Raw genomic sequence first — 14,209 nt, forward strand, 5'->3', positions numbered from 1 at the left:
AACCATCAGTGTCAGCATTAGAACCTTCTGGAATTCTCATCCAGGGGAGAGAGATGGTTCCAAACCTTGCCTCAGTCTCTCCAGGGCTCAGAGCTAAGGCACCTCGTATGGATCATTTCTTTTGGTGGTGGCCACCAGAAATTTTCTCTCAGTTTATTTTTTTTTTTCACCCCATGTGTTTCTTCATAATGCAATGACGTTGATAGTGTGTATCATGCGTGGGTTTCTTCAGTCACCATGATCACCAGATAGCTTTTTAGTTGCTATTTTGGGTGTAGCCAATTCCAATTAATGTGCTTGTGTATTTTTATCCTTACAATCCCATCACAAATTTATGTGATAAATAAGTCATCCAGGACAGGTTGGTTTATTTCCACAGAGGGATTAGACCAATAGAGCAACCAAACAAAAACAACAAAACCCCCTCAGTTACGACTTGTTGATTTTGTGCACCCATTTTGATTTTTTTTATTTTATTTTTTATTGACATGACTGTTTTACATACAGTATTGTCAACAATAAAATATTGCAACAATACACATAATAATAATTTAAATTTTAATTTATTTGGCAGAAAATTAATCCAAAGTGACATTGCATTCAGGTAACCTATACATTTGATCAGTTATCAGATGCTTCTGCTGCTGCTGATGATGATGATAATAATAATAATTCCACTGATTTTGTATGTATGTGTATTGTTTTGACAATACTGTAAAACAATCATGCCATAAATAAATAATACAATAATAATAATAATGTTCAACTGAATAATGAAACTATATTAAAATAAAGAACGTTTCCATAACCACACTTATAATCAAGTAAAAAATACGGTTTGCCGTATATTTCGGCAACGAAATGTCATTCGAACTGCGCAATCAGTGCGCAACTTTGACGAAAAAAAATACATTTGTGACCGAACACGGAAGTAGTTCAAAGAAACTCCCGCGTAGTTCTCATTATTTTGGACAAGCCATGTGGTTCTGATAGAGATGCAGAGTGTTTACAACTGAATGGCTACGATGTCTAAACTGAAGAGGAAGAAATTATCAGTTGAAGAGAGTAGATCCGAGCAGCACTCGAGGATCAAGAAGTCAAATGACAGTTTGTGCACAGTAACGTTACAGGACAGTGGCTGCAGCAAAACATCTAACGTTAACGTTACAGGCAGGTAGGAAGCCTGATACTGCATAATACTCAGCAAAGAAGCTCTCTTTATAATAATATAGTATAAATGTATTATGTAACAGTTGTACTGATATTTTGACATAACTATTTTATATTCAATGCTACAGGGAGAGATGGTGGGAGAGTTCTGAATTAAGTGATGCGGAGAGACTCTGGGCTCTTACCTTGAGAGCTCTTTGCCCAGCTCTACAGTCAGATCAGGAAGAGTCTATTCCACAGCTCCCCCCACCTTCATCCACGGTAATACATCATCTTATCATGATGAAAGGGGAAGGGTTCAATCAATGCTTGTATCATCTAGGAGAATAATAAATGGTTTGACATGCAAAATGACAGATATTGTAGTATTTATGCAATACAATCTCATACGGTTGTATGACCGTATTTAATACAGCATGAATGATTTGTGAGGTGTTCATTTCTGCACTGCGTCCTGAAATGGATGTTGGATGCAAATACCGGTAGACACTGTACGGTCTAGAGATGACCTTATGTGCCAAATGCACTGAACACTTCATTCCCTTAACCAAAATAAGATTAGGAGGGAACATTATTATTTATTTATTTTAAATAATGATGTATACGGATAAATCATATATATATATATATATATATATATATATAAAATGCTGCAATATGCCAATATCCCATTTAAAAAAAAAAAATTGTCAACTTTAAAAGCAGGACCCACCCTCTGAGAGCAAATCTCACATTTTCCTCTGTACATGGGAAAAGTAGGCTTGATGTTATTTTCCATGGAGATGAGAGGATGAACACTACTGAATTGTCCTTTCCAGAATTATCAACAAGGCTGTAGTGTGCTTTCCTGGTCAGCATGTTTATGTAATAAATGGCATTTTCCATGAAAATGGTACACGTGTCCCATTACTTTAAAACACATAGCAAATAACATGTGAGGCACAAATCCCAAAGAGTTAAAACCATACAGCAATATCAGAATTTAGTCATCTGTTTAATTGATTCAGTTTATGGTTTTAAAACCCCATTTTTAATTAATTACTATTTTATTAAACATAATATGTAGCGTTGTCCCTTTATAATTTTATTTCATGGGGAAAAATTATCTTTAATCTTTTTAAAATTGTATAAATTACTTTTTTTTTACATACTATATATTTTAATTTTCTCATAAAATATATAGTATGTAATTTAATCTCCTAAGGTTGATGATCGACATTGTCTGAAGGTTAATAAGCACCTCCTTTCATTGACGAAAGACTTTTTAATGTTTTTTATCTGATGGAATGATGATAAATTATGAAATGTTTAAAAAGGCAAGGGATTTCCTGGAAAAATATGCAAGCAAGTGTTAAAAGTTTTCTGGCATACATTTTTTCCCCACTGATTCTCTGTTATGTCATCATGACAACATACCTTGATTTGACTGTTGTTCAGAGCGATTTAAAAAGCTGGTATCCAAGCAGCACCAAATATATTATGTGTAAATTATGCTGCTAATGGAAAGGTCTTATTCACAAGTTTGATTATTTGTGTAATACAGGGTGATTTTCTCTCTATTTCCTCAGAAAACTCTTGTACAAAAAGTAAGTGATTGGAAATGGTGCAGTGCAAATGAAGTTGCTGATCCCCCTCCAGATCTCCCAGCTCCATCTTTCCTGACTCACTCACCACCAGTGAATGACTGCAAGAACCCTTCACAACCTCCAGCAGCAAAGAACATGGGGGAATCTGACTCACCAGCACTTGCCAATCAAGAGAATTATACATCCTCACCTGATCAGGAGAGTGTGTCAGTATGTGACATACAAACTGCTCAGCAGTGCCACCTAGAAGACAAAGTAAATTGCGTTGAGGGTCGTGAATTGTCAGACAAACATGGTGACAAATTTGGCCAAGCAGGGAAAGTCTCAGAAATTCAAGAGCTTACAAGAGGTTCTAAAGCTGGATTGGATGTGGAATCAAGAGCAGGAATAGATGCAGAATCAAGAGCAGGAGGATCTGGAGCAGGATTGGAAGCTGGATCAAGAGCAGGAGCAGGAGGATCTGGAGTAGGATTGGAAGCAGGAATAGATGCAAGATCAAGAGCAGGAGGATCTGGAGCAGGATTGGATACAGGATCAAGAGCAGGAATAGATGCAAGAGCAGGAGGATCTGGAGCAGGATTAGATGCAGGATCAAGAGAAGGAGGATCTGGAGCAGGGAAGGGTACAAAAACAGGTGCAGGTGGATATGGATCAAGGCTAGGAAGAATACCTGGAACAGAAGGATTAGTATCAGTCATGGGAACAAAACAAGGAGCAGGAGTATCTGGATCAGGGCAGAGAGCAAAATCTGGAGCAGGAGGGTCTGGAACAGTTGGCAAGTTGGCAATTTCCGGAGTAAGAGGATCTGGATTAGGACTGGGAACAAAATCTGGAGCAGGAGGCTCTGGAACAGGGCAGTTGGCAATTTCAGGAGTAAGAGGATCTGGATTGGGAACAAAATCTGGAGCAGGACAGAGAGCAAAATCAGGACTTGAAGGATCTGGGTCAGGGCTGGCAAGAAATTCAGGAGCAGGTGGACCTGGATTGGGGCAAGGAACAAAATCAGGTCCAGAAGGATCTGGAACAGCGTCTGGATCAGGACTGGATTGCTGCCCAATGTGTCTAATACCATTTCCTGAAGGGTGAGTGAACGTTTCATATAAATTAGTAAAAAATTCCATTCACCAAAGTTGATTAACTTCACAATGCAGAACCAGGGTTGACAACACAATCAATGCATTATTCAATGTAATGTTATCACATTTGCTTCAGCAGCAACCCAGAATGTTGCATCAAGGCATACAATTTACAATATCCCAACATTCCCCCAATTTGGCTTGGCTAGAGAAGAACATTGTCGGTGGTTGGTTTTGGCAAATAGTCTTATTGGAAAACCATACGGATAAATTGACATTTGTATATCAGAATGCAATACCTGAAGTTCTTCTTCACTAGAGTTTTTAGAATTTTCAGATGCCAATTAAACAGGCAAGACTCTCCGAATTCAGGTGTTTTGCAGAACAGCAACACAAACGAAGAAGCAGGGAATGTGATCTGCTGTCATTGTAGAGTTGATCCATGTTCTAGAACACCAGAGACTAGAAGACTGAGATCAGCTTTGGCATTAGAGATGTTAAGCTGGCCCTTTAGGTAAAGCCAGAACATACATGCGCTCACTCTCATGAACCCCTTGGTAAAACTAGGCTGTAAGATGAAGTGTTGGTGGACGGAATCATGCATTCCATCACCTCTTTTTAAATTGCCAAAATAAAATTAGTCATTTGTTGGAGAAAGACATTTTATTTTCCCTAAGTGAATGGATTTGAGTGTTTGCGCCTTGGGTGCTGGTGGAGCATTCCGAGATGGAAATCACAGCCACGGTTATGTAACTCGCTCCTGGATGTGATGTCATCCCTGCAGATGTAGAGCAGAGGATCCAGTTCAGATGGGATTTAAATTTGATGCTTTATGAACACTTGATTCTTTATTTTGATTGATGAACATAGCAACGTTTAGCAGCTGTTATTGTTGTTGTACGCAAAGTATTAGAGAACACGTAACATTGAATTGAGTGGTACAGTGATTGTTTTAGATGGTAATACCTTGGTACTTTATGATAAACTAGTCTTTAGATGTACAAAAATTAGTTATATTATAATATTATAATTAATTGAAATGAGTTGGGTAGTTAAAGAAAATTTTGCGATGTGACATGATTTAAACTGCATTTTTCTATTTTATAATTATGCATGCTGAGTTTTTAATTAAAAGACTACATAATATTTGTACTTATAAAAATAATAAATATTTCATTCAAAAAGGCATTTTCCATTGAAGGAGCATTTACGGTATAAGAAATGGGAGTTAGGACTTAAAATACATACATTTCAGGTTCAATTTTTTAACTTAAGTTAAAGCATTAAGCTTCAAGCTAAACATTTGTAAAATTTTTGTTCACTTTAAAATCTTTAATGTTATTGGTAACTTTACTAATAAGGTAACACTACTAATAAGGTCTCATTTGTTAACATCAGTTCATGTATTAACTTACTTGGAAATTAGTTCACGGTGTATTAACTAATGTTAACAAATACAACTTTTGGTTAAAAAAATGTATTTGTATATGTAGAAATTAGAAAGACCTACAGTATATGAATAAATGCTGTAAAAATATGTTTTATTGTAAGTTCATGATACTTAATGCATTAACTTATATAAACGAATTCAACTTTGTTATAAAGTTGTACCTGATTATCCTTGCAGATTCATATACTTTTTAAGCAAAAATCTTGATGTTGATTTTAAAAAAGTCAAAGGAACTGTTATATAGCCTGTATAACCACATATCAGTTTATAGGCGTCATTTTCACCTTGCTGCCATCTTTAATCAATGCCAACTCTCCAGAAAGGCCGTTTATGAACTTTTCTGCCTGTGAACTTTGGAGCACTTCTCAGAAAAAGGAAACACTATGTAGAAACATGGCAGACTGTGAGTGTACTTAAAGAGAGGAGGAAGAGAAACTCTAAGAAGGACAGTTATTCATCAGAACGGGTCAAAAAGTCACCAGATTCTTGCGAGGTCCGAGAGCAGCGCTCCTTCGGCGTGGTGGGCAGCGCTGAACGTCGTAGAACAAGGCAGCGCTTTGTTGGAGGTGCAGGGCTGGCGTGCGCCTCTGCCCGCTCTCTGCCCGCCGTGTGTACATTGGCCAGACTGCAGAGCACAGCAGAACACAGGCGGCCCCGTGAGAGAGACACAATGAACGCTCTTGTCAAGGGAAGGACAGATAGAGAAAGAGGCAGATATAGAGAGCGAGTTTCCGAGGGCGTCGATACAAGACTGGTGAAGAGATGGAAATCTTGATGGAGGGAATCAAGGGAACTGGTGGGTTGGTTGGCACGTGTAGATTCACAGAATGGTTTTGAGGTTTGCTGCTGGGAAGCATCAAGCCGTCTGGGTTGGAAAAGGGATTAGAGAGGAAAGGAAGGAGTCAAAAGGGAAAGGGGATACAAACAAATGAACGCGAGTGGAAATGAGTGTCGTTTTTTGGGGGGAGGAAGGATCTGTCGTTTTGAATCGTACTATTAACGGTCATTGGAAAGTCAAATTTGAGACGTGGTGACCTCGCAGTTTATGTGTGCTTGTTAGCTGGCAGTGTACTATAACAAACTATTCCTCTGTGGTTTATTTTTGTGTGTGCAGTGCACACATAAGTAAACTACTATAAGATTTATTCACTTGTAGTTTTCTGTGTCTGCTACTACAAAATGCCACCAACCGTTCATGAAAATGAAAATTCTGTCGTTTACTCACCCTCAAGTTGTTCCAAAAACACACACACACAAAAAAAGATATTTTGAATATGGGTAACTAAACAGTTGATGGGCCCCATTGACTTCCATAGTATGAAAAAAAAAAAAAATGCAATGGAAGTCAACTGTTTGGTTACCGAGATTCTTCCAAATATCTTCGTGTTCAGTAGAGGAAAGAAACTTATACAGGTTAGGAACAACTTGAGGGTGAGTAAATGATAACAGAATGATTTGTTAAATACTCCCAGTGGTGAAAAACAAGTTTTTAATGTTGTTTATGTCTTTGTGGTGTTTTTAATATGCTTTACAATATATCAGTCAACACCATTACTGAGTATTTTTTCCTTAAAACTATTGGCTCTTCTAAGTTCTAGGGCTTTGTTAAAGGTGCATTGCGCAAGTCTCTGAGTTTTTGCAGAACTATGCCCCCTCTGGCGACAAGCAAAACTGCAATATAGGCAATTTAATAGGCCCAGTCTCAAATTCCGACCCAAATCCCTCTTATTTATTTTACTGTAGAGGATTATAGAGGCAATCGCAGTGATCAGAGAAGGGCTCATTCAGCCCATCAGGCAATTGTTCAAGCATGTATGGGTTAGAAAAACGGGTATTTTTAACATGAAATGTTGCGCAATGCACCTTTAATGTTCCCATACTTAAAGTTGCCACAGTGAACCAGGTGTACACAGCTGCCCTTTATTTGTACCATTCTGTTTTATTAGTACATTTTTAATGATCTATTTACCTTGTTTATTTGAAATATAATAGGGATGCACCGATGCATCGGCTGAACATCGGTAACGGCCGATATTTGCCTCGTTAACTGCCATCGGCCATCGGGAAATAAAAATGACATTCGCCGATGTCACATGGGCGTCAGTTTGGTTTGATATGCTGGGGACAGAGACGCATTCGGAAGTGCATTTTCAGAAGTGCTGGGTACAATGACGCATTTATTTATTTATTTTTCTATGAGAAAACTCCTTTTCTCGAGAAAAGAACGACCATGGTGTGTAGCAGAAGAAGCGGCGGAGTATGCACGATCCGCGAGTGCTGAAGACGTTCTGCACGGCTTTGATGGGTGCGCAGGAGGACACAAATGGGCGGCGACCGCTTCTTCCAGTGGCGGGAGCTTTTCCCCTCAGCGCCGTCAACAGATAGAGCGTTAACTGTACACACCGCCGCCGACTTGAGCTGCAAAGAAGCTCTGGCCTCCCTGTCAAGGACGCTTGTCAAAAAGTACGGGGAAGCTTGACCGCTCTGAATAGTGAGTGAGGGCGCGCTCTCTCTCTCGCAGAAGAGCGCGTGCGCGTTTAAAATTTAATATGAACATTCACCCGTGTTTTTTCCCTCATAAATGCGAACACGAAAAATAAAATGAATATTATAATGTTTTTTTTGTTGGGTCAGACAATGATTACCAAATTTCTCTCTCATATTGCTCCTCATAACAACTGAAAAAGAACTTATAAATAAGGTTATAACTGTCAACCAGAAAGTGACATTAAAGGTTTTTTTTGTTTCATAAATTGCTTGGTCTGATTGAATTTGTGCTCATTCTAGGATAGTGTGATCAAGAGCCGAAAGACTTGTATGTTTCAGTGGCACAAAAGAAGGAATAAATAACAAAAAGAAAAAACATCGGCATCGGCCATCGGCCAAGTTGTTATGTTAAACATCGGTATCGGTATCGGCCCAGAATTTCCCAATCGGTGCATCCCTAAAATATAATAAAGATATTGTTTTGATAAGTGAGATCTCTGATTGTAGCCCTTGAAAACCAAAAAAAGTAGTGCTTGAAAAGTCCTGGAATTTCATTTTACAGCAGCAAATGAGACCTTGTTGTAAAGTGTTACCAAAATGAGTATCTTCAATTGCGTTCTGACAGAGTTTTGTCAATGTTAATGTTTTCAAAGCAAATTCATGTTAAGAACTGTTGGATACCAAGAGAATTGTAAATTATTGAAGTGTTTCCAGAGAAATGATATCAGGGGATCAGCTACATTGTAAACAGCTTTTCTGCAGTCCAAAACTTACATCAACATGTTTTATTCCCAAATTGTTTTTGAAAGACAGTGAGGGATCAATAACTTATGACTAAAAAATCTCATTTTGTTTCCAAAACTGCTCATTGTGCAAGAAAGAAATGGTCTTGCGTTAGCACCATTTTTGGGTTTACAAACCACAGATTACTGGAACCGGCATTGCTTTATTTTTAGTTAATGTGCGTGTACTTTTTTGTGCTGTTCACTATTATTATAAAACTTGTATGTGTTCTCTGTTCTTTCAGGTTCACCCAAATGGAATGTGATGGTCATCTTGCGCAATGTTTATCAGAGATGCATGACGATATTATTTGGTGATGAAAATGAAATTCTATTATTTTTGGATACCTGTGTTTTCCTTAGTAGCTTTATGTTGCATGTGCTTGCAAAATATTACTTTAATATTTTGATTACTGTAACCAGAGGACCTGTTAAGTATTTCTTACAAAACATGATAGAAAAATATGCATTATGCAATAAAGACAGTGTTCTCTCACAGACCAATGTTGTTTTTCTTTTTTTCTTCTCCACACCCAGAAATCATGAGACAGGAAATGTGAAGTCATTACAATGAACATTTACTGATTTACAGTTGTTATCTAAGATGCTTAAGACTTTAACTTCAGAAAACCAAAGACATGTTCACATCTCTCTCGCTCTCCCACCCTCAGCCCACAGAAACTCTACTGGAGCTTTCATTTACAATAATTTATAAAACAAACACTTCAAATATAAAAGTATTCCCCTGTAGCACATTGATAAGAGCGTCATTTTGCTTTGGACTCAACATATGGAAAGAACCGTAAAAGAAAGAAAAGCAGAAAACAGTTTGCGACGGCTTTTGTATTTGGCAGGTTGATAAATAACGGAAGTTTCTTGCTTAAAAATGGGGGACAGGAACTTGTATTTTATTGCAGTCTCGGGCTCTGAGTTTGAGACTAGCTGTTGGGACACTGGATTCAGAGATCTCTTATAATGGTGCAGAAACAGATTTATTTCTCTCTTTTTGTGAAAATGTTTAAGGGTTAAATTACAGATATTTACAATTATGCTAAACTCATTCCAGTTCAAATATAAACATGAATACAACCAAAACAAAGGACAATCATAAATCTGACTGTTTCATGTGGATTCTGTACATTAGATTGAGCTGGTGGAAAATTAAGTTGATGAAGATTGTTTATTACTTTGTAATACACCATAGTACCTGTTCTCAAACAGCTTGTAAGAATAATCATCGGTTTACAGGAATGAAAATGACAATTTAAAGTCAAATGTAGGGCCATCGTTGTGTTAAAAACCTGAAAATTTGCACCAGCGATGGCCCTATCAAACTATACTTGAATGCCACTTGTTGGCAGTTTGCATTCACCTGAAGTTCCTGTCATAAACAATCCATTTATCATTCATAAAGAGTGGAAATTTTGTGGCTGTTTCTGTACCAGCTTTTCATTAGAGAGCTGAAAACATGGTGGGGTAATCTGGCTTTGCTCTCTGCCTCGTTATCGTTACGTTCGTCACGCTTGTTATCTCCTGGGCCGCTCTTTGTTCTTAGCCCGTCTGCTAATCTCACCACTGTCTGACACAAAAGCAGCTAATTAATCCTGTTAACATGGCAGCAATTCTTCATACAGGTCTGATTTCTTCAAAGCATTCACATCTAAGAGTGTCGTCTTCACTCTTCAGGAAAAGAGGGAAATAAAAAACCCCAAACTTGGGAGATCAAATGCAACAGAAGATAGAAAACGTATCTAGTTGCTTAATAACACCATACTTTTATCACTGTGAGGGATTAATTAGACAAGCTAGCCTGTGATTGGCTGTTTTTATTCTTTAAAGGGAAATTATGTTTTGAAGTGAAATTGAAAGCCTGGTGCTTTAGTTGTGTTTCCCTAGTGGAAAAGTGAGGAGTGTACGACTATGTTCGGAATAGCATGCTAACATGATCACTCTCACTAGCTTTGCAGTATGTATACTGTGCACAGTATGCATGGCATACCCAGATGATCTCCTACATTTGCCAAGACACACACAGCGCAGAATATTGCATCCCAGAATGCAATGCTCACAACATGACCTTCAATTTCCATCTCTTTTTCTTTTGGCTTATAATTGAGCATTTTGACACAAAATCGATAGTAGATTATGAAATAAGTTGCTTATATGCAACATCACAAGATACCATGTGACAGTGTAGCATACTGATGTTTATCGACCACCTACTATTAGTAAAAATAGTGGAATACATAATATACCACAAGTAGTAGGCTAGAATTCTATTCCGAACATAGCCGGTCATAAAATTAGCATTCTGAGCTAATTGTGTCTTATATTGAGTGTTGTAATGGGTTGAATTTGGGCACAGTTCCGCCATGCTTTGAGGTCATCTGAGATTCACATCACTGTTGCACAATTTTACAACCACATCACACCAGAGACGTGATGTACAAACCCCTTGTTTGTGTTCTCTCGCCCTCCACAACATCTCAACAGCACGTCGACAGATCACATGAGCACAACAACACAAGACCCTCTTATCAGAGTGAGGAGCAGCCATTTGAGTAATGTAGTGTGCAGTTGTAAAGAACGCTACTGTAATATTAAACCTAGGCTCATTGGAAAATCATGCCTGTGGCAATATTTATGCAAAAATGAGTGGTGCTAAAAGTGATTTCAGTTTTATCAGAGACAGATGAATGTGAGTTTGGCAAGGTTTTATTATGTCGGTTGTTCTAAATATCGAGGCAGTACGGGAATAAAACGTCTGGTGAGAGAAGCAAAAAGGTTAATGCTCTGTTGCGTTTGAAAATAACGTAGCACATGCACTAACAACCGTAATTTTAGCTTGCTTCTACGCGTCTTTGAGCTCTTTTATCTTGACTCGTGTTTCCCAGGACACTCCACATCCATCGCATACGCAATTCTGTACCAGGTGAGCAAGCAAGTTTACTACATCAGAATAGCCATTTGGAGCTGATTATGTGATGCAAGCGTCAAAATGTGTTAGTTTACAAATCATGCACTATGGTAAAAGTGTTTTCAGGTCGTAACATAGTGTTGTGCAAGGAACTGCTAGAAAATAAGTCTTTATTAATCAATAACCTGCCACTGTAATTATAATTTGTGTGAAATGAATGAAAGTTGTTGGTGTTTTACTGCCACTAGTGTTCATTTCAGCTGGAAACTGTTTTTGGAGTTATGCAAAAATGTAAGTAGAGGCAGATTTTTCCACTGAGCCTAGGCTGGTAATATTACTGGCAGTCTGATGTATTTGGGCTTTGTGATTATTCAGTGTCTAACCTTCATGTCTTGGTTTCAACATACGTATCAGTGTTTATGTTAAGTATAAAAAAGCAAAACAAAACAATAAAACACCTGCAGCTCACATTTCACATTGGATGGTGCATTGGAAAATCAACTCCGATCAAACATGGAGTTCAGAGCAGTTTGGAGCATGGTGAATTTTGGATCTTTGAGGCACTTCTTCAAAAAAACACATTTTATCTCCCATTTACTCAGTAAAATCAACACGGGTGTTTAAAAGCATGTGGTTTGAAGCACAGCTACCCACTGTTTAGGAAACCATCATGGTCATGAATTAAAATGTGCCACTTTGCATCATAGAAGGCATCATAAATTCTTCGATTGGCTACCTACACTATAATACAACATTTACCTTTAAACATTATACATTCTTGTTTCGCTTGAGGACGCACCTCATACAAGATTCAAGAGATTTAAAAAAAGAAAAGTCGAACAGAAAATAAAAAGTGCACATTAAGTTAGAACTGTCATATTCAGCTAGGGTTGATGGGAAATGTAGTCTCTGAAGGACGCAGGCACACATCGATGGAGCTAACTTGAGTCCCAGGCAACAGTGCGCGCACATTCACACAAACATGGGTGTCGAAATTAAAGAGGACGCTGGGAAAGCAGGAAGACAATCAACAGCTGAAATATGGGGAATAGTTCTGAGTTTGTTTTCTGAAGTTCCTCCAGTCGTTCTTCTTCCAGTGTAATCCTAAAATAACTCGGGGAGGGTCCAAAACTTGAAGTCTTAGTGTTGCTTTTTGTCTTTAACGCAGTTTGAAGGAAAAGTTCTTCTCTGTGAACACATAGTCTGAGTTAAACTCAGCTGTAGAAGTCTCATGGAGCCGCAGGCAGAGAAACATCGGCCGTATTGTTCTTCCCTCATATGGTTTCTTCAGCGGAGAGCAGCAGAGGATTAATGTACTCAAATCCCTCAAATTCAGACTGGTCTATTCTCTTTATCACATCCCTGAGGAGAGAAACCAACATTATTATTGACCGAGCTACAATTCAACTGTACATGCCCCGCACTGTGGCTTAAAACAAAGAATGTGAAAAAAATGGAAAGCTAAAGTGCAGGAGGTGTAGTTTTTGGACAACTTGAATATCCGATAGGTGCTAAAAAGCATTGCAGGAAGAACTAGTTGCTGGCATCACATCTTTTATTCATTTAGCAGACACTTTTATCTAAAGTGACTTACAAATGAGGAATTCACCAAAGAGATTCCCCCTAAGGAGGCAATAATGCGAGAAGAGCCAACAATACAAAGTTTCAAACATTGTCGAGAAGAGTATTTTGAAGTTGTGTCCAATTTGACCTTCTATTTCCAGTGTGATTAAATACAGCTGTGATGTTTAATATTTCTGTTTGTTCAACAATAGATTGAATTGGAAAAAATAGAGCTATTTTCCAACAACATTAAATAAAAAATGTACAATAAAAGTGCTTTCTTGGGGATTATATACTACCATTCAAAAGTTTGGCGTCAGTAAGATGTTTTTTTAAAAGAGAAAGAGAGAGAGAGAGAGAAATTAAAGTGTCAGTAAAGATATTTATAATGCTGCAAAGATTTCTATTTCTAAATAAATACTGTTCTTTTGAAACTTTCTATTTAAGAATGAATCCTGGAAAAATGTATTAATGCTCCCACAAAAAATATTAAGCAGCACAACTGATTTGAACATTGATAATAATAATAATAAATGTTTCTTGAGCACCAAATCAGCATATTAGAATCATTTCTCAAGAATCATGTGAAAACTGAAGACTGGATTAATGGCTGCTGAAAATCATAGAAATTAATTACATTGTAAAATATATTAAAAATAGAAAAACAGCTATTTTAAAATTTAATTTAATTTCACAGTATTACAGTTTTTACAGTATTTTTTATCAAATAAATGCAACCTTGGTGAGCATAAGTGACTTCTTTAAAAATATTAAGAACTTACCCTAAACATTTGTGACCCTGGACCACAAAACCAGTCACATGGGTCAATTTTATGAAATTGAGATTTATACATCACTTGAAAGCTGAATAAATAAGCTTTCCATTGATGTATGGTTTGTTAGGATGAGACAATATTTGGCCGATATACACCTATTTGTAAATCTGGAAACATTGAGAAAATCGCTTTTAACGTTGTCCATTTATGTTCACGATTGTGCTGCATCCACTCACAGAAATAAATATTTTATATATTTACGGTAGGAAATTGACTAAATATCTTCATGGAACATGATCTTTACGTAATATCCTAATGATTTTTGGCATAAAAGAAAAATCAATAATTTTGACCCATACAATGTATTGTTGGATATTGCCACAAATATACCCGTGCGAAATG

The 14,209-nt window shown here is 37.4% G+C and overlaps 2 protein-coding genes across 4 annotated transcripts in view; one reads left to right on the plus strand and one right to left on the minus strand.

Moving 5' to 3' along the window:
- The first annotated feature begins 925 nt into the window (after positions 1 to 925).
- LOC308680651 (uncharacterized protein) lies at positions 926 to 9,052 on the plus strand. The gene is made up of 4 exons (XM_081348884.1): positions 926 to 1,174; positions 1,299 to 1,431; positions 2,739 to 3,838; positions 8,797 to 9,052. The coding sequence occupies exons 1-4, from the start codon at positions 1,017 to 1,019 to the stop codon at positions 8,867 to 8,869; spliced, it is 1,464 nt and encodes a 487-aa protein (XP_081205010.1). The 5' UTR covers positions 926 to 1,016; the 3' UTR covers positions 8,870 to 9,052.
- Positions 9,053 to 9,112: 60 nt separating this feature from the next.
- Positions 9,113 to 14,209, minus strand: part of prkcz (protein kinase C, zeta) — a 111,051-nt gene continuing 105,954 nt past the window's right edge. For 2 of the 3 annotated variants that reach the window (XM_081348881.1, XM_081348880.1), the window contains exon 15: positions 9,526 to 12,830. In XM_081348881.1, coding sequence (XP_081205007.1) covers positions 12,743 to 12,830 — 88 coding nt within the window. In that variant the 3' untranslated portion in view covers positions 9,526 to 12,742. Of the gene's footprint in view, positions 12,831 to 14,209 lie in introns of all 3 variants that reach the window. The other variant, XM_081348879.1, reaches the window with a different exon arrangement.

The sequence above is a fragment of the Scardinius erythrophthalmus genome (assembly GCF_964197995.2).
Source record: "Scardinius erythrophthalmus genome assembly, chromosome: 20".
Taxonomy (NCBI): Eukaryota; Metazoa; Chordata; class Actinopteri; order Cypriniformes; family Leuciscidae; genus Scardinius; species Scardinius erythrophthalmus.

What these genes read in the sequence shown, in the direction of transcription:
- LOC308680651 (XM_081348884.1), top strand. Translation starts at nt 1,017, where the DNA reads ATGGCTACGATGTCTAAACTGAAGAGGAAGAAATTATCAGTTGAAGAG. An exon ending in AACGTTAACGTTACAGGCAG is followed by an intron (nt 1,175 to 1,298) that starts GTAGGAAGCCTG and finishes TCAATGCTACAG; the next exon opens with GGAGAGATGGTGGGAGAGTT. An exon ending in TCCCCCCACCTTCATCCACG is followed by an intron (nt 1,432 to 2,738) that starts GTAATACATCAT and finishes CTATTTCCTCAG; the next exon opens with AAAACTCTTGTACAAAAAGT.